This window comes from Arvicanthis niloticus, chromosome 30 (assembly GCF_011762505.2).
Source record: "Arvicanthis niloticus isolate mArvNil1 chromosome 30, mArvNil1.pat.X, whole genome shotgun sequence".
Lineage (NCBI taxonomy): Eukaryota > Metazoa > Chordata > Mammalia > Rodentia > Muridae > Arvicanthis > Arvicanthis niloticus.
The window spans coordinates 4,539,428-4,566,694 of NC_133438.1; the positions used below are offsets into that span (position 1 = coordinate 4,539,428).

General features: G+C 46.1%; 1 protein-coding gene across 1 annotated transcript; it reads right to left on the minus strand.

The window, feature by feature from the left end:
• Nucleotides 1–6,221: 6,221 nt before the first annotated feature.
• LOC143440579 (NACHT, LRR and PYD domains-containing protein 5-like) lies at nucleotides 6,222–27,043 on the minus strand. The gene is made up of 9 exons (XM_076927399.1): nucleotides 25,383–27,043; nucleotides 23,613–23,780; nucleotides 22,883–23,047; nucleotides 21,109–21,279; nucleotides 17,719–17,889; nucleotides 13,925–14,095; nucleotides 12,155–12,319; nucleotides 10,409–10,579; nucleotides 6,222–6,354 (listed from the first exon to the last, which is right to left on the minus strand). The coding sequence occupies exons 1-9, from the start codon at nucleotides 27,041–27,043 to the stop codon at nucleotides 6,222–6,224; spliced, it is 2,976 nt and encodes a 991-aa protein (XP_076783514.1).
• Nucleotides 27,044–27,267: the final 224 nt, after the last annotated feature.

The window sequence follows — 27,267 nt, forward strand, 5'->3', positions numbered from 1 at the left end:
TTACGCAGACCTATTCTCCATAGAGCAGGCTGAATAGGGTGAGATGATGCTGTCCAGTGATGAAGTGGACAGTGGGAGGAGGAAGAACAGGAACAGCCAAGATACAGTAGCCAATGTCTTCTGAACTTGTTTGGTCATGAAACCTTCCATTCATTCCTAGACCATCTTGGCCCTGGTGTGCTAAATCCTGCCACCGTATGATGCCTTAGCCCTGCCTGTCAGCACCATGGACAGAGAGCCTAGGTCTCCTCCAGTGGAGCCCCTCTCCCACTCCGTCTATAGGCATCCTAGTCTCTTACCCACCCATGCCCTACTCGGAGGAACAGTGCTGCATTTCCAGCTAAGGAAGCAGGTCAGGTTCTCTCAGTAGGGGAATAGCAGCTATTAGCCACTAGACTCCAAGTCCATATACTATACTACGTTGAAAACAGCCCAGAGTTGGCTTAGAAAAACAACGTTGATTCATTGATATGTGCATGAATTTGCATGTGGTAGTCATAGGGCAACCTGCAGGAATTCTCTACTTTTACCATGTGGATTCTGGGATCAACCTCCGGTCAACAGTCTTGGAGGCAGATGTCTTTCCCTTCTAAGCCACTTCATCAACTCATAGACTGTTTTCATTGTTAGAATTTTGGGGCTGATGAGAGCTGTGCTGGGGAAAATTTAGGTGAAGAATTGGTGTTTGGCCACAGGTGTTTTTTGTTTGTTTGAGACAGGGTTTCTCTGTGTAGCCCTGGCTGTCCTGGAACTCACTCTGTAGTTTAAAAGGATTAAAAGTGTGCGCCACCACTGCCCAGCTTTTTGTTTTGATGAACAGGTTCTTATAGCTGAGGCTGTCTTAAACTCCTTCCAGCTTCTCCCTCTCAAGGTATAGGATCACAAGCATTCTTAGCTGTTAAATTTTGAGTTCTTTCCTTTTTCCTTTTTCAAATAGCATTTTGTATAGCCCAGACTGGGCTCAACTCTGGTGTCTGGGGGTGATCTTGAACTTCTGACGCTTCTGCCTCAGCCTCTCAAGTGCTTGGATTACAGGTGTGACCCAATGCACATGCTTTCTGTGATGCTGAGGATCAGACCCAACGCCTCTGACCCAAGGCAAGCACTCTAACAACTGACCTACATTCCCAGTTCTAGATTTAGGTTCTAATAAGATTTACCTGGCTTGCCGGGCGGTGGTGGCGCACGCCTTTAATCCCAGCACTTGGGAGGCAGAGGCAGGCGGATTTCTGAGTTCGAGGCCAGCTTGGTCTACAGAGTGAGTTCCAGGACAGCCAGGGCTATACAGAGAAACCCTGTCTCGACAAAACAAAACAAAAACAACAACAACAACAAAAAACAAGGCTTAATTTTTGTAAAGTTAGCACACAGAATTAAAATACGTAGTTTTTGAGACATGGTGTCACGTAGTGCAGGATGACCTAAAACCTGCTGTGGTTGAAGAGGTCCTAAATCTGATCCTCCTGCCTCCCTTCTCAGTCCTCAGACTGCATATGCTAAAAACTTTTTCTGGGACTGGAGAGATGGTTCTGTGGTTAAAAGCACATCCTGCTCTTGCAAAGAACCTGGGTTCAGTTCCCAGCACCCACATGAATTGCTTGTAACTCCAACTCCAGCGTATGATGCCTTATATAGTTTCTGAAGGCACACACACACACACACACACACACACACACACACACACACACACGAATGTTCCCCTATGACAGACATTCATACTTTGTTCATGTTTGTCCTTCCCATTCCTCTACCAACCTCTCCTTAGTTCCTATGCTTCTACAGTTCCCTTCTGCTTTCATGCCATACACTCGCAGAAACACATCTGGTTTCTGCATATGGGAAAATGAAACACTAGCAGGTTTAAAGCACTGCCTTCTCTGTACCAGCACGTTAACTCAGTGGGCGAGAGTCCTTGCCATGGGAGTCTGACAACTCGAGTTTACTCCCTGGAATTCACATGGTGGAAGGAGAGAACTGCCTCCTAAAAGGAGTCCTCTGACCTGCACGTGTGCATACTCGTGACTATGCCCACACCTGCATGCTTACACACAGTGATAAAGTTACTCTTCCAGTATGAGCATGCCCTATGTCCGGTCCTTCGCTTACATACCCGTCATCTAGCACCCACCATCTGTTACCATGTCACCTGGCATCCATAGACGAACTGTCTATCTCCAATTTACCCCACTTTGTTGTCTCCAACCCAGGACTTCTGCACCTGAGGCAAGCACTCTGCCACTGAGCCACAGCCTCAGTCTCCCTTCACCTTCTCTTTATCATCATCTATGTTCCTCCTCAACTGCGTTTATCTGATTGTCTAGAGGGCCCAGTACACATCTCTTAACTTCTCTCCCACTCTTTCCCCCCTCTTTCTCCCTCTCCCCCTTCTTTCCCCTTCCCCTTTCCAACCTGACCTCAAACTTGATGTATAGCTGAGGGTAACCTTGAACTTCTGATCATCCACCTTTCTCCTGAGTGCTGGAATCACAAGAATTTGCCACTATGCTGGGCTTTAAGTGGTGTTGGGATAAGATCCAGAGCGTTACACATGCTAGGCATGTATTCTACCAACTAAGCCACAGGCTCTGCTCCCATCCGTTTAATAGCAGCCAAACATCTGTGTGTGTGTGGATTTAAGGGGTTCAGTTACTGTTTGGTGGATGCACAGTTTGACTCCCTGCTGCTTACCAATGGCACTGCAGGAACTCATGCCCATGGAAGGAGTATGTGCATGCATGCATGCAAGTGTGTGTGTTTCCTTGATTCTGACAGATACAGCTGTTTTACTCCTGAGAGATAAAACTACTTTACAGTGACCTTTGGCAGTACACATGGTGGCTACTCACTCCCACCCTCCACCTTCTCCACTGAAGGCATTGCTATGGTGGATTTTGTTTGATTCTAGGAGGGGAAGGCTTAATGTCTACCAGCTATGTGCTTGGAACACTGAAGGTGTCACTTCCCTTAAGAGATATAGAAAGTGGATCCAGGGACTTAAGGACCTTAAGAACCTAAAGTGCTTCTCTCCAAACTTGACAGTCCAAGTTCTATCTCAAGGACCTGCATGGTGGATAGAGAGACTCATGTACAATATTAGTCTCCCCCCAACCCTTGGATTTTCAAAACAGGATTTCCCTGTGTAGCCCTGGCTATCCTAGAACTCACTTTGTAGACCAGACTGGCCTGGAATCAGAGACCTACATACCAAGTGCTGGGATTAAAGGCGTGTATCACAACTACTATCTGTCAAGTCCTGGCAAATTTTCACACGTGTACCCCATCCCCTGCAATCAAAGGCCAAAAACAAAGCAAAAACCAAAAATGGTTGAAAAAAGTCCTGGCTGCATCTTGTTCATCACTTGAGACATCTCAAAACATGGATCAGCCTTGCATGGGACAATCCCAAAGGCCTGTTACTTCCCCATGACAGACTTAGAAATTAGCAGATACCTCACAACACTGTGTCTGACTCAGTAATTTTGCAAGAATAAAGGGAAAGCCATTGGATGTTACACTAATATTTCCAAGAACAATGTAAGTCAGTGGGACTCAGGCCCAGGCCAGGGACGTTGTGGCCTGGGAATGCCTAGTGACATTTCTGGTTGCTGCCATGTGGCACCCTGAAGCCAGGCATGCTTTCCTGCATTTCACAGTGCACAGGAAGCCTCCTAGCATGCAAGTAGACAGTCCTGGTGTCAGGTAACAAATGGCCAATGACCAGGAACAAATGAAAGGAAACTTCTTCTTCCACTCCTCCAGCTCCTAAGACATGGTGCTCTACTGCCACCTGGTGTGCACCGAGGGAACACCAAGTGCTCAAGAGCATAGAGGATTAAAGGGAATCTGCACAGACCCACATCACCAATCTGCAAGATGTAGCAATGATGGCAGAGATAAGTAACACTTCTGTAAGGATATTCATGTCCACTGACTCAGACATAGAAACTAGAGCCCTTAAAAATTACAAAGGATTGGCACCTCGCCTTACACCCTGGCAAATGTACCGTTACCATATTCACTAAGGGGAATGTGTCCTGTCGTCTATGGCTCTCCCATTGCAAAGAACGAATGTTAAAAAACCAGGAAGTCAACATTTAGGGGGTTAGTCTGAGTACAACTATCAGCTGTCTGAGAACCGCAAACATTTAAGAGTTTGTTCTTGGCAATCTTGAGGGGAAGCCCTTGTGAGGGAGGTTTCCAGTTTCAGGTCTTAGCAGGAACCCCAAAACAGGCCTTTTGGTGTCTCCTGTTGGACCCCTCTTTTAGTCTCCACAGACAGTGGGGGAAGTAGCTCGAATTCTGGAGCCCTTGGCTGTCAGATTTATTTTACACAGCCTTTTCTTGTGCATATGAGACAAAGGCTCATTTACATTTACTATTTATGTCTGTGCACCCCATGCATGCCTGGTGCTCTTAGAGGCCAGAAAAGATCAGCAGATCCCCTAGAACAGGGGCTATAGATAATTGTACATCACTACTCACAATTGGGAATCAAACTCAGGTCCACTGGAAGAGCAGCCAGTGCTCTTAACCACTGAGCCATCTTTTCTAGCCCTGGAAGGTTATTTTTGCATCTTCCCTTGCAGTTGGAATGAGCTGTAAGGCCAAGATGGTGCAGGGCATCCAGTTGTCCATGTAGTATACAGCTGAGGGGATCATATGGATTGATCATTACCAGTTTTTTTTTTTTTTTTTTTTTAAATCATGTCTCATGTATCCCAGGCTGGTCTTGAACGTTAAATAGCGGAGTCTGACCTTGATCTGATTCTCCCGCCTTCCCACCTGTATGCTGAGATTACAAAGACTATGCTGCCACCCCCTTCCCCCCGGGCTGATAAGCATCAACAGTCAAGCCAAGCATTCCTGGCGGCTCTGCACCCATTTATCTATGTCCAATGATTAGGGTGGTCAACAGTGTTCTTGAAAGATTGACACTTCCCTAGCCTTTGGAGGACTACTGGGGCCCCTCCCACCCCCGACATTCTCCTCACAGATCATGTCATATTGGCCAAACGTCTTGGTGCTACATAACGTTAACTCTCCTAGGATGAGGTGTTCTTGCAAAGCAGTCCTGAGTAGGGACAGTGGTAGTGATATCACAGAACAGCTGCATGAGTAGGGACAGTGCTAGTGATATCTTCACAGAACAGCTGCATACTCCTGAATGGGAGAAGGGCAGCCACGGCGCATGTGTAGCGGCCAGAGGAGAACTTGGGGACTCAGTTCTCCCTTTCCCTCATGTCTTAGGGATCAGAGTTAGGCTGTCAGTCTCAGTGACAAGTGCCTGTACGCACTGAGCTATCTTGCCTCCGCTCCCAGAAATAAGCTTTTCATTTTCATTAGAAGAATTGGTAGGGGGGTCAGGCCAATCACCTGACTTTAAGCTTTCTTCTTTTCAAAACAAGGTCTCATGTAGGCTCTGCTGTCCTGGAACGTGGTGTGTGCCTCGACACATGGAAACCCTCATGCTTTCACAAGGGACAAGCCTAGAACATCCTCAGGCTTCAGAAATGCTCTTTGCATTATGAGGCTACAAACAAAACCAAAACTGTCCAGGGCACACAGAAGTGGCCAAATGCCTCCCTGGTGCTCCAGGCCTGACAGTGGCATCTGGAGTAGATTTCCTGGCTTTGGGTGATGACCCTCCCACCTACTCCATGGGAATGCTCAGGCACCCCGTGCCTTGAAATTCTTATCTGTAAGATGGGCAGAAGCTCATCTCAGGTGAAGGTCTGTGGCTATATAGAGTGTATGCACGCAGCACAGGAGCACAGCAAGGAAATGGTCTAGAGGGATGAAGAGTTCATTTTCATGTGTGGTATCTAGGTGTGTGTGTGCATATTTCTGAATATGTGTGTAAATGTATGTGAATCCCCATGGCTTGTGTGTGAATATGCACATGAAACTGTTTCTCCCATCAGCTGATTCTGTGGGAATATTTTCTTTCTCCATCTCCCAGGAATGGGATTACAAGCATATGCCCCCATCCCCTGGCTTTTTACATGGGTTGTGTGCATCGAACTCAGACCCTCATGCTTGTATGATAAGCCCTTTACCAACCAACTGAGACCACCCTCATCTCTGTCCTTACACCATACCTCCACTGATTGACACGCTCACCTGATGCTTTTCTAAATGCTCTGTGTTTATTTCATTCTCGATACATCCTCTGAGGCAAGACAAACATTTCAGAGATACTGAAGGAGAGGGGACTCGTGTCCTCAGTTTTTCCACCAGTTACGGTCATCTTCATCAATAGAATACCAGTCACCATGAATCACCACGTAGGGCTTGATAGACTGCAGTTCCTCCAGCTGTTTTCTCACCTCGGCATAGTACTGCTGCTTCCAGAGGCTGGGAAGAAAGGGATGTCATGCATAGGACCTGGCTATGTCCTGGAAGCCAGATCAGGGGACTACAATCCTTTCTGAGAACTAACTCACTCACTCTCTCTCTCTTTCTCTCTCTCTCTCTCTGTTTTTCGAGACAGGGTTTCTCTGTGTAGTCCTGGCTGTCCTGGAACTCACTCTGTAGACCAGGTTGTCCTCGAACTCAGAAATCTGCCTGCCTCTGCCTCCCAAGTGCTGGGATTAAAGGCATGCGCCACCACTGCCTGCCACCACCGTCCGGCTTCTGAGAACTCTCAATGAGAGTAGTACAACCCTCTACCCCCTGTAGATTAAAAGGGCAGGGGAGGGGCTTCTAAGACCCCATCCCTAATGGAAGAGGAAGAATCACTTTAATTTCTTTGGGGACTTGGTAAGTTGCTCATTCATACTCCAGTGGATGACACCACACCCATGTGCCTCTGAACTTCAACAGTTGGAGGCAGTGGGTTATTAAATTAATTAAAAAAATAAAGTTGGGAGAGAGACATATTGGAGTGTCATGGGAAGATCTGGAGGAAGTAGTGGCTGGTGGATATCATCAAAAGACAGCACATGGATGTATAAAAATTTCAAGGAGTAAGCATATTATTTAACAAAATAAAAAGCCTGGGGAGATAAAGCTCAATTAATGAAGTAGTTGCCATGCAGCATGAGCTGCTGCTCTTAACCCACACTGAGAAGCCAGGCTTTCAGGCTGCAGAGACAGCACAAGTCAGAGGTCAGAGAACTGGGTGCCCTTCTGGAGGATCTGGGTTCGATTCCCAGCACCTACATAGCAGCTCATAACCATCTGTAATTCCAGTTCCAGATTTGCTGGCCTCCATGGGCAGTGTATACAAGTAGGAGAGACATGCATTCAGGCAAACATCCACATACATAAAATAAAAAGAAATATCTAAAATAGAAAAACAAAACAACCCAAGGTGGGGCAGGCATGGTTGCACACAGCTTTAATCCCTCAGGGTAGATGTCTGTGAGTCTGAGGCCAGCCTGATGCCAGGACAGCCAGGACTACAGTGAGATCCTGCCTCAAACAAAACAAACAAACAAACAAACAAACAAACAAAAAAACCCCCAAAAAACCAAATTCACCATGCAAAGTCCAAGATGGATAGCTATTCTGAGACCTCTCAGGCTAACCCTTTGGCCTTCACATTTACAGGCACACATATGCATGTGAGCCTCATATGAACATGCATTCATACACACGTGAATCCACATATGTAAAAATAAGTCCTAAATGCACAGGGATCTACTCTGTGCTGGGCCTTGTCCAGATTTGAGGCACAGTGATGGGTGAGGGCAATGCGAAGTCCCACCCATCATTCCAGTTGAGGAAAAGGGTATGCAAATATTTAAATAGCTGCAGAGAAATCCCATTTTGCTTGTGACAGATCAGTTGGTAAAACCCAGGTCTGGGTGTGAGTGTATGGATGTGTTCCAGGTGAAAGAGGAGGCAGGGGGCCCAGAGTGAGAGGAAGGGGTAAGAGAGAAGGGGAAAGCAAGGGAGCACATGTGTGGGGGTACAGGGGGGGAGGGGGGAAGGGAGAGGAGAGGGACAGAAAGGAGGAGAAAGCGAGAGAGAAAGGGGACAGAGGGAGAGAGCAAAAGGAGAGGGAGAGGAGAGAGGAAGAGGAGTGGAGAGAAAGAGAGGGAGAGAGAAAAATGGAGGGGGGAGAAAGGGGGAAGGGAAAGAGAGAAGGGGAGAGAGAGGATGAGAAGGGAGGGAGAGGGAAGGGGGAGAGGGAAAGAGAAAGGGAGAGAGGATGAGAGGAGGGAAGAGGAAGAGAGAGAAGGGAGCGAGAGGGAAGGGAGAGAGGGAGAGAGAAAGAGGGGGAGAGAAAAAAAAGGGAGAGGGAAGAAGAGGGAAAGAGAGCAAAAGCATGAGCAAGCAGGTGGAAAACAGAGGTCAGCACTGGTTGTCTTTCTTTCTCTTCACTTTGAGATAAACTCACCAAATCCAGAGCTTGCCGATAGGCTAGGCAGGCTGGCTAACCAACAAACTCCAGCATCTTCTGGTCTCTGCCTCCCTAGTGCTAGGACTACAGGTGTGTGCGTACCACCATATTTGTCTTTTATATGGGTTCTAGAGACCAGTACTCAGGTCCTTAGGCTTGTGTGGGAAGCACTTTATAGAAGGAGCCTATCTCCCAGACTGTAGCGATTGCTAAGCCCATCCTCACCACTGAGCCTGTGGCTCATCACTACAGCTGGCTCCTTTAAACAACACTCTGCCTTTTGGACTTGTTTGTGGCATGCACCTTGTAACATATTTATGTAAAGATTGCCGACCTCACTCAGCCAGAATTCCCAACTCCCTATTCCCTCCTGCCTGTCTTCAAAGACCCTCCATCCCTATAAGCCACTCCTGGGCCTTTCACACTTATATCCATGTGCTAAATATTGCACTTTGGATAAATCGTGGCTATTACTGGAGAACTTACTCACCAGAGTCATTTTACCAGCAGCCTCACTTGGGCTGCCAGCCCCTGTCTTCAGCCAAATTCTTTGTTTTTATTTTTGGAGACAGTCTTGTTATACAGGGCTGTCTGGCCCAGAATGTACTAGGTATGCCTGGCCTCAAATTTGCAGCAATCCTCCTGCCTCTGCTTCCTTAGAGCCAGGACTACAGGCACGCACCACCTTACTCAGTGCTTCAGCAAAATTGCTTGCTTGGGTTGTAAGTATACATGGGCATGTGAGATGGCCAAGCCTGACAACCCGAGTTTTATCCCCAGAGTCAACATGATGGAAAGAGCAAACTGACTTTTGCAAGTTGTTCTGACTGTACATGTGCACATAAATAAATGTTAGCATTTTTAAATATATGTGTATGTGTCTACACATGTCTTTGTCTACTATGCACTTGAAGTGCCCATAGAGGCCAGGAGATGGTATTAGAACACCAAAACTTGGAATGCTGTTGTGAGCCACCAGGTATGTTCTGGGAACTGAGTTCCCTTGCAAGAGCAGCAAATGCTTTCAAGTATCTAGCCGTTTTTCCAGCCCTATTTTGACCCACCATAGTGGGGACACTAGTTATCAGAACACAGCGACTGATCAGTGGCTATGTTCAATATTTAACATAGCATGACAAACTTGTCAATTTTTGATTGAGATGGGTTCTGAGGCCTATGCTGTCTAGAACTCACTACGTAGTCAAAGATGGCTCCAGATTTGTGGCCACCTTCTTGTCTCAAGCCTCACAAAGACTACAGTTATAGTGGAAGTCACCACACTTAGCAGAATCTTAACCATTGCTGGATGTATAAGTGGCATTACACACATGTAGTGCAACCACTGCCACCATCCATCTTCAGAACTCTCCCCATCATCCCAAACTGAGAAGCCTGGAGACGCTAAACGTCAACTCTAAGTAAATTTCCTTTTAAAATTATTTTGGCAGTGCTATGGATGGAACTCAGGACTTTACATATGCTAAGAAAGGGCTCTTTCCCAGAGTTAAGCCTCTAACCTTCATTGTTGTATCCTTTAGCAACCTCCAGCCTTTCTGTCTTGATGAGTCTACTGTCTAGGAATCTCATACAAATAGCCACACAGTATTTGTCTTTTGTGACTGACTTCACTTAACAAAGTCCCTGTGTCTTATTCATGTAGGATCACTCGTCAAACTCCCTTTCTTGGAAACTGTCACTTAAAACATGAATGTACAATTTTTTTTTTTTTTTTTTTTTTTTTTTTTTTTGCGACAGGGCCGCTGTTCTGGAACTTTCTGTCAGTGGTTATCAACCTGTGGATCCAGAGCCTATCCTTGGGGGGGAGGGGTGTCACATATCGTAATAGTAGCAAAATTAGTTATGAAGTAGCAACAAAAATATTTTTACGGTCGGAGGGGTCGCCGCAGCACTAGGGCCCCAGCACTAGGAAGACAGAGAGCCCCTGCACTAGATAAAGCTAGTTTCCAAGCCGTGGTCTCAACTACTTTCAGTTGCTTTTCCTCTCCAATTAGCTTGTCAGAAAGTCAGGTTTTATGTCTCAGGAGACGATTCGGAACTTACCCAATTACCGCCAGGCTGGCGGCAGAACACTGGAATGCACTGCACAGCTTCAACATCCCCGCTGTACTGAAGTCATTCATTACCAGGTTTAGGCTCTTCAGGTTCGAGTTGTAAATGATGACCAATGACAATGCGTCACAGCAGTTGGAAGTCAACTCACAGGCCCCCAACCTACCGGAAGACGGAGAAGGAACCCATCAATGACCCTCCACTCGGCCGGAACCCATCAATGATGGACCCTCCTCTCGGCCGGAACCCATCAATGACGCACCCTCCACTCGGCCGGCCCAATGCTTAAAAAAGGAGAAAGGGGCTCCATGCAGACCTTGGTTTAACTGCTCTTGGGGAGAGCCTGAACATGCTCATTTGTAAGTTCTGGTTCTGGCTCTGATCGCCACTGGGTACCTCAAAGTGTCTTTGTAAAAGAGTCAGCCATACTGAAATAGGGAACCTGACAAGAATTACAGAAATAACTTGCTGATTAATAAGTGACACTGCATCAAAGACTCAAAAGAGTGGGCATCTGCAAGGAGATGCTCCTGGCTCCTACAAAGTTGCATGGATACTGCTCTCATCGGGGGCACTCGTAGTTGCATGGATACTCTGACGTCGGGGGTCAGAGCTTAGTCAGACTATGATACGTGAGATGAAGCTGGAAACTTTAAAGGGTTAGGGTTTTAGGAAAATGGATAAAACTGGAGGTTAGTATAGTAAGTGAAGTCGGTCAGATGTGGAAAGGCAAATATGGCATTGTTCTCTTGTTCGTGGAGCCCAAATTGTAAGTAGATAGATACATAAAGTCAGATGTAGATGTGACGTACACAGATACATAAATATACGCCACCAAAGTAGATGTGAGGCTGATTCTAGGGGAATGGAAGCAAACTAAGGGTTGGGAAGGGGAGCGGCGTTGGGGGGAGGATCAGAGGGCTGTGAGTGTGTGTGTATGAGAGAGAGGTGGAGGAGGGAAGGAGAGAGAGCGAAATTTGATCAAAGCACATTATATATTTGTAAGTAAGTGTCTCTGTGAAACCCAAAACTATGTAGGATGAATGTATGCAATAAAAATATAGGACTTTATCCTGAGAGCAGCATGCCAGAGAATATCGTTAACAAGAGGCACTGGGGTCATTTCTCAGTGGTTAAAAGCATTTGCTGCTCTTGCACAGCATCCACATCAGGTGGCTTACAGTCACCCATAACTCTGGCTCCAGGAGATCTGATGCCTTCTCCTGGCCTCTGTGGGTACAAGCATGTGTGTGGTGCACCTAGAGATGCAGGCACACACACATATACATTTCTACAATAAACTTTAAATGAAACAATCAAGCCACTGTGGAGCTGGAGCTGGGCATGGCAGCACACCCTCATAAGCCTTACGTGGGTAGGACTCTGGTCTAACAGGTTCCCAGGTGGATGACATGCTGACTAAAGTCTTAAGAACCACCACTGTTCCCGATTGCTCTATATTTATCCTTCTTGCTCAATTCAGTGTGCTGGACCACATTGCTGGGATGCACCTAGCACCCAGCACCATGGCTAGCTAGCATCAAGGCAGAAGTTCAGTGGGCATCTATCTGAAGGCTTTCCACTGGTAGATCCGGGACACCCAGACGCATGACTCTGAGGTAAATACTGTCTGACTTCATAAAGTCATTAACATGACAGCAGCACCCTGGTTTCACGTTCAAGTCCTCCCACCTCCATTGAACTCTTCCCCTCAAAGAGGTGATCCCAAGAAGTTACCCAAGTCTCCTCAGGGAGCTGTGCTTTAGTCCGTCGCACAGGGCTATGACTCCTTCGTCACCCAGGGCGTTGTTTCCAAGATCCAAGCTTTGTAAGTGCTTGTTGATTGTCACCATGCAGGACAGGTCCTCACAGCAGTTCTCTGTGAGCTGGCAGTCCACTAGTCTGCAAGAGACAGAGAGAGATGCATGTATCCAGTGGGGAACAACCACAGTGGGGGTAACATGCAGAAACACTCAGAACATCTGCCTTTATTTCCTTCTAAGAGAATGTCTTGTGGTCAGTGGATAGAGGTACTTGCCACCAATAAATACTGCTGATTCTAGTTTGATACCCTGGACCCAAAGAAAAGTAATGTAATTTAAACAGAGATGGTCTTTATTCTGTGCATGGAGTACACATGGGTGTTTACGTGTATGGGTGTGGGGGTAGTCACACCTGTGCACATGTGTTTGCAGGCCAGAGATTGACATCAGTACAAACAACAGAAACACTTTATTTTTAACAATACTCGCTGGCCAGTGAGGCACTACGATCTGCTTGCCTTCCCTTCCCTACTGTTTACAGGCACGTGCTGGAGGCTTTTACATGGATTCCATGACTCTGAATAAAGGTCTTCATGCTTACTCAGCAAGTTCTGTATCCATGAAGCCATCTCTGCAGACCTAAGAGGTGGCCATTCTAACCTATTCTCATGAATGGCGCAGAGTAGGTGTTATGTTAGCCTGGGAGAGAGATGGCAGTGAGGAGGAAAATGCAGTGGGTGAACAGAGGTATCTTTGGAAAAATAACTTGTATACCAATTGAATCTCGGCTATAGAAGGAGCCAAGGTTGTCCACAGGCTGAGACAGGAAAGGACTGAGGAAGTTGGCAGAAAACCAGGACAAAGAGAAAACACAGAAACTCATTTTATAATGCCATCAGAAGCTGGGATTACCAAAGGGGTGGAATCTTGCATATCGGCCTCAGGTCGAGTGGGGTGAATAGGGGTGGAATGACCCCACAGAACAGCTGGCTATGTTTCTTTGTGGGGGGTTAGACTCTATTTATACAGCCCTGCCTATCATGGAACTATGTAGAGATCATGCTGGCCTCTAACTCAGAGGCTCTCCTGCCTCTGCCTCCCGAGAGCTGGGATTAAAGGTGTGCGCCACCATGCCTGGCTGCTTACTTGAGTTTGATAATTTAAAGATTCTCTGAAACCCAGACATCCCTGAACATGAGACTTAGCATCACACTGATGTCCACAAGGGAAAGGTCTCACATCTGACCTCATTGACAGCTCACAGCTGTAAGGAATCTGCACTTAAAGCTTTGTGTGAAACCGCCTTTACATTCTACGTTTAAGGCATGTACAAAATATAAATCCACTTTACATTTAGATTTGGGTCCTAAACCCTAGGGTTGGGGGAAGAGCACCTGCCTAGAATTAGAATCCCCCAGTGAGGGTCTGGGAAGTATGGCTCAGTAGTAGAGCCCCTGCCTATAACCTCCCAGTGAGGGGCTGGGGGCGAGGCTCAGTGATATACACAAGGATCTTAGTTCCACACTATCATCTCTGAAGACATGAACACTTTTTGGGGTTCCTGTTCATAGCAATTCCTTCCTTCCCTCAACCCTGTGGACTTAGCTCCACTCTTTCGCTAGTGTGAGTCCCAGGAAGAGGAGCACTTGACCTTTAGTTTCTGATTCTCACATCTCCTCATCCGTCTCTTGCTTTCTAGAAACCCGGGCAGCAGAGACGACCCTTCGCCCCACGCTTTACTCACTCAAGTTCCTGAAGGTGACACGTCGGCTCCATTAGAGCTTCACACAGCAGCTTCATTGCGCTATCTCCTACGGGGTTCTTGGACAGGCTCAGGTGCGTCAGGTTTCCGTAGCTTGAAAGCATCAATGCCAGGAAACCGTAGGCAGTGTCTACCATGTTGCAGTGATTCAGTCTGGAGATACATGGAAGAGAAAAATCACCATTGTTCCTTCCCATGGCCTTGGATAAGAGCCTTCTATTGGCCTCGGTTTACCCTTCTGTAGGATGGGGCTCCTATTTATATTACTCATCGCCATTAGCCTTAAGTGGGGGATGATTAAAGAAGTTGGTAGTTACTGGGATAGTTCCTAGGATTAGGTCATACTAGAAGAGTCTCAAAACTCTGACCAGGCTGGCAAGATGGCTTAGCAGGTAAGAGTGCTTGCTGTCAAGCCTGAGTTCATTCTCTGGTGGAAAACTGACTCCTACAGTCTTTGCCACCCATGTCCATGCTGTGCAGGCAACAGGCACATGCGTGTTCATGCCCTCTGACCCTCCACTCCTCCTGTATTTTTAATAGGATGGAAAAAAAATTTACCTTTTGTTGTGTATGTATGTGTGGGACTGCACTTATGCAATGGTGCATGAAGGGAGGTCAGAGACTAATAGTTGGTTCAAGTTGTGCATCGTGCAGGTCACAGAGATCAAATTCACACTGTCAAGCTTGGCAGCAAGCACCTTTACCCGCTGAGCCATCTCGTCAGCCCCTATTTTTATATTTTTGAGACAGGATCTTCTATAGGCTAGGCTGGCTGAGAACTCATTTTGTCAATGAGGATGGCCTAGAATTCCTACCTCCATGTCCTGAATACTGACTGTCGTTACAAGTAAGGGCCACCCCAGTGCAGCTCAACTTATATTCTTTAACGGACTTCCTGGTTTATACAGACATGGGGAACACACCATCTGTTTGTTGGTTTTTTTTTTTTTTTTTTTTTTTTTTTTTTTGAGACAGGGTTTCTCTGTGTGGTCCTGGCTGTCCTGGAACTCACTCTGTAGGCCAGGCTGGCCTCGAACTCAGAAATCAGCCTGCCTCTGCCTCCCAAGTGCTGGGATTAGAGGCGTGCGCCACCACCGCCCGGCCCATCTGTGTTTTCAAATGATGGTGTGTGCATCATTGAGGACGTACCACAGGATAACTTGTGAGACCCGGCTCTCTCCTTCCAACCATATGGGGCCTGGGGATTGAACTCAGGAATCAAGCTTGGCTGTGAGTTCCTTTACCAGCTGCCTCACAACATGTTTTATCCACAAGCAGTTGTTGATGAATTGTTCATCGGGAATGAACAAAGAGCAGCAGCACCCCACACCGCCAACCAGAGTAAGCAGGTTGTGTTAATCTGAGTTAACAAGAATCTCATTCTTTGTCAGACATAAGATTTATGGTTGAAGAGAACCTAGTTTTTAAAACATTTACATGGGTCACACAGCAGCCAAGGAGAATGCCTTCCCACTACGGGCTGCACGAGTGGTGTTCCTAGGAGCCTCCAACACCATGTATCTGTGGTCTTATCCCCAAGTCAATTGCAGCCTCCTAAAAAAAAATCTTTTCATAGGTACATATCCATGTGTGCATGTGTGTGGAGGTCACTGAGAGTTGTTCCTCGAATGAGGTTACATAAGATCCTGCTCTCAGAAATCTCGGGCTGGAGGGATGGTTCAGTGGGTAGAGTGCTTGTTAGACAATTGTAAGGACCTGTGTCTGGATCCCTAGAGTCCAGCACACATCTGCAATCCCTGCACCGCGAATGGCAGAAGGGAATGCCTAGAAGCTGGAATGTTGGCTACTGGTGTCTTCCGACAGATCTCCACCACCTGATTATGTTGAGGCGGAGTCTCTCCCTTGAGCCTAGAGCTTGTCCTGCATGTGCAGTGGCTAACAGAAGGTGGAAGGTGAAACTCAACAGGCGAGGCTGTCCTCAGTGTGGCATGCACATATCTGTACTCACACAGATGGGTGGGTGACTCACACGTGAATGTTCACCCCCTCCCTGACACACGCACACCCTGACTAGAAAGTGATATGCACTATCGCAAAGCACCAGGAGGCTGGGATGCCCCCGTGATGTGCTAGACCATGCCTGTCAGGCAGAAGCCTCAGTTGCCCTGGATCAACAGGAGACGTTAAGGAAAGCATTGCTCCATAGAAAAACACAGTCTGAGGGTTGAGTGACTGATCAAAGTACAATCAAAGACCCCAGGAAGAAAAAACCCTGTGTCACCAGGAGTGACAGCTTTGGACTGGTGAGTCGAGGACACTTAGGGAATACAGCTCGACTATATTTGAAGGAACAATTTTCCACTCCAAGGAAACAGAGAGAAAGGATTTCCAAGGACAGAGCAAAGCCCGGAGACAGACAGGGACAGGACTCAGCACAGACGCTGCCACAGGCACAGGCTCTACACCCGTACATTCAACAATATCCGCACCAAACATTAAAAACATGCTGTGCCCAAAATGAACATGTACAGCAGATTTTTTAGCTCCACATTCAGTAACAATATAATGTCTACATTTCATATATTCATATATATATTTCATTTCATACATTTCACCATGTTTTTGGAAGACAGAGTGTGCGCAGGTGATTTACAAGTACACCGTCTTGTATTTTTAAAAAACATCATCAAACTTGAGATGACTGGGTAAATCTGTTTACACAAGGACCTGAGTTCACATCCTAGGAGTCCATAGACATGTGGGTTAGACTTAGTGACCCTCCTATAACCTCAGTGGTTCTGAGGCAGAGATAGATCCACTGAGCTAGCTAGCTAGCTAGCAGTTAGCAAGCTGCGTTCAAGCGAGACTCTAGACAGAATGACTGAAGACAACAGCAACCTTCGACCTCCATGTACACGTGCACACACATCTGTACCCAGACATGTATACATCCTCTTAACCATCTCTCCCCATAAATACACAAGCAGACTAAAAAACAAAGGTTGTGCTTGGAAAGAATCTTGACGGCTGGTAAAATGGCATAGTGGGTAAAGGGGCTTGCAGCCAAGCCTAAATGATTTGAGTTTGATCCCTGGGACCCACATGGTGGAAGGAGAGAACTAATTCCTGCCAAGTTTTCTGCTTCACCCCCATCTACATGTGAGTGCTATGGCATTTGTAACGCATCCCCATGTATAGATAATCACGCCTAGATAATAAATAATAAAAGCCTAGAATTATTTTCCAAACATATATACAAGTAGCAATAACAAAATGGTTCATACTAATTGAGGGTCAAAGAACCGGAGCCCTAAACATACTGGGAGTGATGAGATGATTATTAAATGTCTCCAAGGCTCAGGTGTTTGAACAATTGGTTCCTAGTTGGTGGTTCCCTCTAGGGAGATTGTGGAACCATTAGGAGGTGGAGCCTGACTGGAGGAAGCATGCAGCTGGGGGCGGGCTGTGGGGGTTCCAGCCTCCTCTCACTCCCTGTTCTTTCTGCTTCCTCCATGTGTTAAAATTGTGCTCAGACGCTTCCTGCTCCACTGGTTTCTTTTTCCTGGTTGTTGCCAAGCCTTCCTCTCTCCCCCCACCCCCCCAGGAGGTGGAATCTCTCTCTCTCTGGAACCACAAGCTAAAACAAACTCTTTTCTTCTTTAAGTTACTTTTTGTCAGGGTCAGGGTGTTGCACCACTGCAATAGAAAAGCATCAAACACACTGGAGGAAGCTGTTCATACCGCATGGGTACCATCACTCTACCCTATTAGTCTGAGAGCTGTGACAGCCTCCCACAGAAAGGAACCAGACTCACATCAGCTGCTGGAGAGCACATCCTGGAGTCTTCACAACCTCACACAGCTGTTGTACTTCTTTAGTCCCCAGGTTGTTGTTTGATAGGCACAGGTGAGTCAAGCTCTGGTTGCTGAAAAGGGCTGAGACCAGAATGTGGCAGCTGACAGGTGTGAGGTCACAGCCATCCAGTCTACAAGGAGAGCCCCACCCCCAACAGACACAGTGAGGTCCATTCTCAAGTTTCCCTCCTCCGAACTGGCATTCCAACATTTATTACAGCACTACTATATTATATATATATATATATATATCCATCTCTCCAGCTAAACTATAGAACCACTCAGAGTGTCCAGCAACAGAAGAATTGATATGAAAAATATGTATGTAGTTACTGGAATATTTTTTCCAGCCATCACGAGAATAAAATTGCCATGTGTAGAGAAAGGGAGACAACAAGAGACAAGCATATGAAGTGACTCAAGCCGGTTTCGTTTTGTGGTTCCTAGACTTAAAATTTTTCATTTTTAAAAAATGTTTATTTATGTGTATCTATGTCTGTATGTATCTAGGTGCATGTTACGTGGGTGCCCAAAAAGGCCAGAAGGGAACATGAGATCCCATGGAGCTGGAGTCACAGGTGATTGTGAGATGCCCAATGTGGGTATTCCAAACTCTGAAAGAGCAGCAACTGTTCATACCTGCTGAGCCATCTCTCCAGCCTTATATGTATTATATGCATGCATGGGGGCACATGTGCATGTAGAGACTGAAACAAGTCACTTTTCATTACGTGGGTTCAAGAACTAGGCTAAGATCACCAAGCCCTGTTGCTGATCCTGCCAGCCAGTCCATGATTTTATGTAGATACATACAATTGTGTACGTATAAACATCAGGAAAACAGAACTGAATGTTTCCAGAGAATAAAAGGAGATAGTGGGTGGGCGTATGGGTGAAAAAAAGGAGAACATCTGTGTGTGAGTGTTTTGTTGAACATACAGGATGTGCATGTATGGGGTCTGGATGGATGGCTCAATGGTTAAGGAACTTGCCATTCTTCCAAAGGGCCTGAGTTCAGTCCCCAGAACCTATACTGAATGGCTCACGCTCACAACCTGAACTCCAGCTCCTAGGGATCTGATACCCTCTTCTGTCCTCCCAGGTACTGCACTGATATGCAGACACCCATAAAATAGAGTAGATCTCAGTATACACACACAAAAATAAACATTTAAACTTTCCCTCAGAAGCAGGCATCTTTACCAGCTGAGCCATCTCAGGCCTACGATTTCTTTTCTTTGTTTCTGTCCCTCTCACTAAAAGTCACTATGAATCTGTGGGAGGGAACTCCTCTATGTGTGACAATAGACTGACCATGTAAACTATTTGATTACATATTTTGACATAATTGAAATCTATTTGATTACCTCGCTCTTTGCCATTCAACGGAAAAGCTGCCTGACTAGAAAACACAAAAGCATTAAAGACCCTTTCTCATAGGGCTGTGGCCAAACTAACCACCCCAACAAACCTGGAATTCCTAGGATGGCCTGCTGTGTGTACCTGTCATTCAGTATCACCAATGGCGGATCTCTTCTGGTGAATAAAGAAACCAGCTGGATTGGACCAATGTCCAGCAACCACATTGACATTGTCATTTCTTCTGTTTCTGACCTTTAAGATTTTTTATTTCTGTGTATGTATATGCAGGTGCAGTGCCTGCAGAGGCCAGAGGAGGGCGCTGGTGCCCCTTGAAGGTGGAATTACAGGTGGTGGTGAGCCATCTAATATGGGCACTTTGAACCAAATTCAGCAGCAAGTGCTGTTAAGTCAGAGCCATCTTTCCAGCTTTGCCTCTGGCCTCTAAAGGGCGGTTTTTACTACTTGTTTTCAGTGACTTTTGTGAGCTAGAGCTGTGGCAGGTGCCAGCACACAGCTCTGAGCAGTGACTGTGATTTTCTGTTATGCCCATTGATAATAGTTCATCCATGAATGAGTGACTTAGCCGAAAACTGCCTCCTTGCTTACCAGTGAGACTAAAGACGGTGGCCATAGATATGTTTTGAGAAGGAAAGGGGCAGGCACTGACGAGAGCTGGTAAATCTCCTTTCAATTTAAATGGTGGTTTCTACAATTGCTACCTCTTCACTTTCCTCTCTATACACAGGACAAGTGGACCAGTAACAACTGCCCCACCTGTCCATATAAAAGTATGTCTATAAAACAACCTTAGACTTGTCTCTTCTGTTAGTTCCTTTGTCTCCCCAGGTCAGAGTTACCTGGCATTCAGATGATCCTCTTAAGACCCTCCTCTTTTTGACATGTGTAGTATGTGCATGTATGTATATTTGTGTGTCTGTGACTGCACATGTATGTGCAGGTGAAATGTCTCTACATGCATGCTTGAGGCCCAAGGTTGACAGTGGGTATCTTCCATGATGGATCTCTGTCTTTTTAATCGAGGCAGGTCTCTAACTGGACTCATCACTTTGTCTAATCTGACAAACCAGATTGCTCTGGAGGTCCTGTCTGCCTCCTTAGTGATGGATGTAACCCACCAAGCCCAAGCCCATTCAGCATTTACAGGGGCTCTGGTGATCTGAACTCTGGTCCTCCTCATGCTTGTAGAAGGTGTTCTTCACCACAGAGCCACCTCCTCAGCACTTCTTCCTGGTGTGTGTGTGTGTGTGTGTGTGTGTGTGTGTGTGTGTGAGAGAGAGAGAGAGAGAGAGAGAGAGAGAGAGAGAGAGAGAGAGAGAGAGAGAAAGAGAGAGAGAAGTGTAGAAAAAGGGGGAAGAGATGGAGAGACAGAGAGACAGACAGAGAGACAGACAGAGAGACTGACACAGACAGAGAGAATCAGAAAAACAGAAGAGACAAAGAGACAGTGACAGACAGATAGAGACATAGATAGACAGAAAGACAGAGAGACAGAAAGACAGAAGACACAGAGAGACTGACAGGGAGAAGACAAGTTCTCATTGTGTAGCCCAGGCTGACTTTAGACTTGATACCCTTTTGCTTTAGCCTCCTGGGTGCTTGTCATATACAACTATACTCTATCGTATTGGGCATTATAGTGTATACCTATGTGCCAACCATGTACATGCTCCGCTTTGGGCTTGGCCAACCAAGAAGGAAGTCATTGGTCACTGAATGAGTGGGTAACTGTAACTGTGGGATCAAGTGTGAACTAACCCACTTGCCTCATATAGGTTTCACATCTAAAAGAGCTTTGTCAGGACAGAGATCTTTGGCTGACACCCACTAGACTCCCTTTCAACAGAAGGGCTGCCATGATTGAATGAATGGGGTTTCTCATATGCCCCAACACCAGAACATTCACCAGTCCCACCCATCTCTGGGGGCATCTCACATGCAACAGTCATGGAGTGAGACGTGAGACTCACATCAGCTTCTTCAGGGAACACTTTGAGCTCCTCAAGGCGTCCCCAAGGCACATCATACTATTTTCTCCCACCTTGTTTCTGGCCAGGCTGAGACACTTTAGGTTGGTGGTTAAAAGAAGGAGTGTGGCGATCATCTCATAACCAGTGAGGGTTAACTCACAGGAATCCAACCTAGAGAGAGGCAGCACAAGATTATTTTCTTGTCCCTCTTGGGTAACCCTCTCTCCACTTAGCTCCTTAGGAACTGAGGAGGCCGCTCAGTTTCTCTTCTTTTTCTCTTCCTCACAGTAGCCTGTCAACACTGTCACCCAGCACACCACACCCCCATAGATGCAATATGCCATCTATATTTGCTAAATGAAAAAATAACCACGAGGCTGGCGTATTCTCAACGGATAAAGGTGTTCACTGCCCACACCGAAAACCTGAGTGTGATACCAGGACCCAGAATGCATTGCTCCTGAGTTGTTCTCTGACCACATGCATGCTACACGTGCACACGAAATTAAATCTAATTAAAAAACCCCCCAAAAGTGTCAACTCCTTAGTATGCCTTGACGGAACACTCTTCACAAGATGGCCCGTGTCAGTTCTCATTGAGAAAATTCACCATAGTTATATAACCATTCAAAAAAAAAATGCCTGAGGTTACCCGTGACCTCCTTTTTGAGACTAGGCCTTGTCTTAGCCCAAGTTAGCCTCCAAATTGCTAAATAGCTGAGGCTGATCCACTCCTCCTGCCTCTACCTCTGGAGCACTGGGCTATCAGGGTTGAGCACTCCGCTTGGGCTTGTGCACCTGTGGGGACTGTGTGTTCTATGAGCCCTTTACCAGCTCGGCTTTTCTACCTTCCTTCACCTTACCACCCCCACCACTTTTTCTGAAGACAGGATCTTGCTAGACAAAAGCAGGTTGGCTTCAAACTGCCCCCACGACTCAGCTACCACAGTGTTAGGTTATAGGTATATACTTGTTTTTAATCATTTTTATATATTTTTTTTCTTCGAGGCAGGGTTTCTCTGTGTAGCCCTGGCTGTCCTGGAACTCACTCTGTAGACCAGGCTGGCCTCGAACTCAGAAATCCGCCTGCCTCTGCCTCCCAAGTGCTGGGATTAAAGGCGTGCGCCACCACCGCCCGGCAGTTTTTATATTTCTTAATGTGTATGTGTGCACTCACATGTGCCATAATGGGCATGAGGTCAAAGGACAACTTGTGGGGGGAAATTCACACCCCCTCTACCATATGGGGTCTGGGAATTAAACTCAGGTCTTCAGGCTTGGTGGCAAACTCCTGTATCCCCCCAGGCTATCACACTGGTCCTGTTTTTAATGTTTACAAATCCCTGGATTTTTATAAACACGGATGCAATATTTACATTTTAAAATGTACTATTTGAAATTCTCAATTTTCTGGCATGTAGCCCATTCCTTAGTCCTGTCTCCCATCCTACTATAGCATTGCCAATCACTACTGCCCCACCTCCAGAACTTCTCCATCTCTAACACTCAGGACGGTGGTTCTCAACCTTCCTAATGCTGCAACCTTTTAACCCAGTTCCTCATGTTGTGGTGATCAGCAACCATAAAATTATTCTGTTGCTACTTCATAACTGTAAATTTTCTACTGTTATCAATGAATCATAGTGTAAGTATCCAATCTGCAGGATATCTGATATTCGATTTCTAGAAGGTTTACTATACACACAAGTTGCTGCAGTTTTGCCAACTTCCTGGAAATTATTCCAAATTTTAAAGTAAAAATTCATAAATTCACCTCAGAGTCTCCAGGGAGCACCTTGGATGTCTCAGTGCATGACAGCCTAACTTCATGTCATCATCCGACATGGGCGTGCAACCTAGATTGAGGGACTTTATGTTCGGATTGCTAACGAGCTTCCAAACATATTGCGGGACAGACACTATCTCTGCATTCTTAAACCTGCAGAAGTGGAGGTGGGGTGGGAGAGAGAGAGAGACAGAGAGAATACTCATATTAAACTGTTCATTTAATAATTAATCACATTTAATCAATGATACTTCTCAAAGCTGCATCTCTTTACACACGTTTCCGAGCCTATGCTGTGCTGAAGGGAATTACATCAGCTTCTTCCCAGACTGACTGCTTTTAGTTGCCCTTATTGCCTTTAACCGTTAGCTGTTCTCACATTTGTACAGTTTGAGTTATTAAAGTGTGACCAAAGAATGACATAAATCATACACCTCGACCAATTACCTCATGTTTCTCTATGGCCCCAAAGCCGTCCTCTCATCTTCTCCCTTACTGACCAGTTCTTACTTAGACTTCAAATTCCACAGTCATTAAGCCTGCCTCAAACCTATGTACCTTGTTTTATCAGGTCTTTTGGTCAGCTCCAATCCCATGCTTCCGGGGACTTGGTTCATGCAAGAGATCTTTTACAGCATCTATCCCCTCAGAATACATCTCTCCTCAGGGTTCATAGGAGAACCACGGGAAAGCCTGCCCCAGGCTGGGTGGCACTTACGTCAGCTTCTGTATTCTGCAGGATGAATTCCCCAGCTTGAGGCACAGTATCTCCATGGCCCATTTGTTCAAGATGCTGTTGCCCAAGTCCAGCTCCTTCAAGTTTGGGTGGGTGCCGAGCACAGAGAAGAAGCTTCCCCAACACTCTCTGAGGGGCTTATGTAGTTTCCTGTGTCAGTAGGGGGTGGGGAAGTGGGAGAAAATAGGATTGAACAGGTAGATCTGAACGTGAGTGACTGCCACTGCAAGGCCAGCCACGGGAAGGGGACTAGACTGTAAGGGAATACAGGGCAGCTCAGTGGAGGCTACCTGGTACATGCTCTACAGGATCCTCCTACAGTCAGCCGCTTTTGATACTTCAATATTCCCTGGGGGTACACTAGAACAATTAGAGGAGACCTCAGTCCTCTAGCACACTGTAATGGTGAAACGGTATGGCTGTGTTGTATGGCACTGAAAAAGATTGTATTTTTAAAATTATGTAACTGTGTATGTGTGTGTCTGTATGTGTGTGCAGTCTTTCATGTCTCTTTGTCTCTATACATGTGCTCATGGAGCTCAGAGGAGGGTGTCAGATCTCCCTGGAGCAGGAGTTATAGGCAACTATGAGCCACCCAAAGTGACACTAGGAACCAAATCCAGGTCCTCTGGAAGGACAGTAAGTGCCTCTTAACTACTGAGCCATCTCTTTAGCTTGAATTGTATTTTATTTTTACTCTAGAGAACCAAACAGCAGTGCATGCTCGTAATCACGGAGCCCCCTTCTCCTGCCTAGACACTTTTGTCTGTTAATCTGTCCATCATTCTGGCTATCAGATTTAGGAAATGATGGACCGCAAAGCTGCTGCACATCTCCAGTAATCTCCCTCAGAAAGAAGGGAAAGGCTGGAGCCTGGTGCCAGCCAGAGGGAAACTTATCTCTCAGAAATCAATTCCACACAGAGCAGACCACCTTGCTGGAGAGACTGGAGGCCAGATGGTATGTCAGTGGTGGGCAGGACTCATGCACTTTGCTCAGAACTACTTAAGACATGCATGCCCGGCCGGGCGGTGGTGTCACACGCCTTTAATCCCAGCACTTGGGAGGCAGAGGCAGGTGGATTTCTGAGTTCGGGATTTCTGAGTTCGAGGCCAGCCTGGTCTACAGAGTGAGTTCCAGGACAGCCAGAACTACACAGAGAAACCCTGTCTCGAAAAACCAAAAAAAAAAAAAAAAAAACAAAAAAACCAAAAAAAAAAAAAAAAAAAAGACATGCATGCCCTTGAACTTCTATTTTAACTTCACTTCAGGATCCAAAAGTTAGGCTATGGGGAGGGGAATCAAGATAGACCTATTGACCTTTGATCTCTGTCCCTCTTTCCAATGTGACTTCATTGAATGAATCTCCTTTTTCTGCATTTTATTATTTATATTGGCTTTTCTAATAGGCTTAGTGGTGGAACCTAGCTTGATGCCTCTGCCACCTGGAGTTTCTGGGTTTGCAGGTATGTACCCAGTCTATGTAGTGTTGGGATGGAACCCCAGGCTTCACTCATGCTAGGCAACCAACCACTCTACTGGCTGAGCTATATTATATCCCCAGCATAGTACTAGGTTTTAAAAGGGCTTTTCCACTAGTTGATGACAAACCAGACTCAGTTCAGGTCTCGTTAGGAAGCGAATCATCTAGTAGTACTCCAGATATTTCCAAAGTCACGTTTAAGCTTAGTGGTGGAACCTAACATACAAAAATTACTAATTGGCTTTGGATAAAAATCATCCAATACTTACTTCTGGTGAGCAACAAGAGGGCATAGCTTGAGTGTATTATCCTCCGAGGCAAGATCTCTGATATCCACCCGGATTGCCTTCAAGTTCTGACACTGCTGGAGACAGTATGAAGATACGGTCAAGTCCATCTTCTGGTTAATCAGAAGCCACACTTCTTGGAAGCTGTTGAGAGCTACGTGAACAAACTCTTCATCCTGAGACTCAAAGAGATAGTAGAAGGCATCTAGGGTGTCCTTCGGGCTGGTGCCATTGACCTGCTGACCTATCAGAGAGACCCAGTGTTGGAGCTTTTGCTTAACAGTCGGGTTCACGGGACATCCAAACAGAACCCCCAGAGTCTTCAAGATATCCTTGTTCATGAGACCAAATAAGAAACGCTTCATCCCAAGATGAATGTTGTTGGTTCTCTTCACCTCCATGATGCTCTGTTGGTTTTTAATGAAGGAAAAATTCTGATTCCATTCCCCCAGCTCTTCTAAAACATAATATAAGGCAGCAAAGAAATCCTGCAGGCTGAGGTGGAAGAAAATATAACCCTGCTCACTGCTGTGGCCAAACTGGAGAAGGATGTTCCTGTGAAAGAGGGCCGAGATTTCAGACTCCTTTAGGTTGTAGTTCTTTAGGTCATCATCATAGAACACTGACCTCATGGTCCACACCCCCTCAGCTGCCATCCTGCACAAACCCACTAGAGTAATTTGCTCTTCCTGACTGAGTGTGCCCTGGGAAGGCCCTCTCAAGGTGAGCCGGTGGAACACCAAGGTGGCATACAAACCGGTGAGAGTCTGACAGGGTAGGGTGCATTCCTTTCCCAGCTTCTTCTGCAGCTGTAGAGCTTCAGAGACCAGTAAGCACATAGAGGGGGCCTGACATTGGTTAAATAGCTGGTGATTTTCTATCACAGAATGGAAGGCTTGCATTCTCTGGTAGTCATCAGAGATGTTCTCGAGGATCAGCTGAGATCTCTTTGATGCAGACAGTCCTTCAACCACTATATAGAGGGGGGACACCACCATTGACTTGAGCTTTTCTAAGCCTGTGTCTCTGGTGGTAATGATGAGAAAGGACTGGGGTAGGAGGGCCTTCCTCAGGAGGCTGTACATCAGGATGGGTATGGGCTGTTCATCCTTCCAGTCTCTGGAGAGTGTCATATCATCTTCATCTTGGAGGAAGGAGTCCATATCGTCGAAACCATCTATGACAAACAAGAGTCTTTCTGGTTGGGACATGATCTTTTTCACTGGAGCCCAGGAGTCTGGCCACTCCTTGGCAATCAGCTGTGCCAAACTGCTCTTCTCTGTCCAGTTTATTTCTCTAACAGAGAAGAAGATGACATAGGACATGTCTTGGTAGAGTTTACCCTGTGCCCAGCCCAGAACAATACTTCTGGCCAAAGCTGACTTCCCAACTCCTGGTCTTCCATGTAGGATAATGGTGTGAGGCCTGAAGGTTTTCTGGTCTGGTTTAAGAGCATCAGACAATACTTTCATCTCTGGGCTGTCATACTGTAGATCCACACTTGTGTTGAATTTAGCTATCACGTGGGCCTTGTAGTCTTGCAGGTTATATCCATGATATGAAGTCAGATAAGAGGACAGAAGAAAAACAAAATGTGAACAAAATCTTATTTTTAATAAAACTGACATGTATATCTGCACCATGAGTATAATTAACAATGGCTTAAAATATATCAAAATAGATGGGAGGAAATCTGAATGGACTTAAAGAAATGATGAAAGTTTAAGGTGATTAATATGTCAATTGCCTTTTTAATAGACCACTACTTTATCTATAGTGAATCAAAATATGTTGTGCTGAACACATACAAATATGTGTTAACACATACTCTCTCCTTGGTTTTAGTCAGATAGCTATATGCAACGTT

Coding starts and splice junctions, on each gene's coding strand:
- LOC143440579 (XM_076927399.1), bottom strand. CDS start 27,043: ATGGTGCAGATATACATGTCAGTTTTATTAAAAATAAGATTTTGTTCA. Junction 17,890..21,108: donor TGTTCCCTGAAGAAGCTGAT/GTGAGTCTCACG, acceptor CTCTCCTTGTAG/ACTGGATGGCTGTGACCTCA. Junction 6,355..10,408: donor GCCAGCCTGGCGGTAATTGG/GTAAGTTCCGAA, acceptor CTTTCTTCCCAG/CCTCTGGAAGCAGCAGTACT.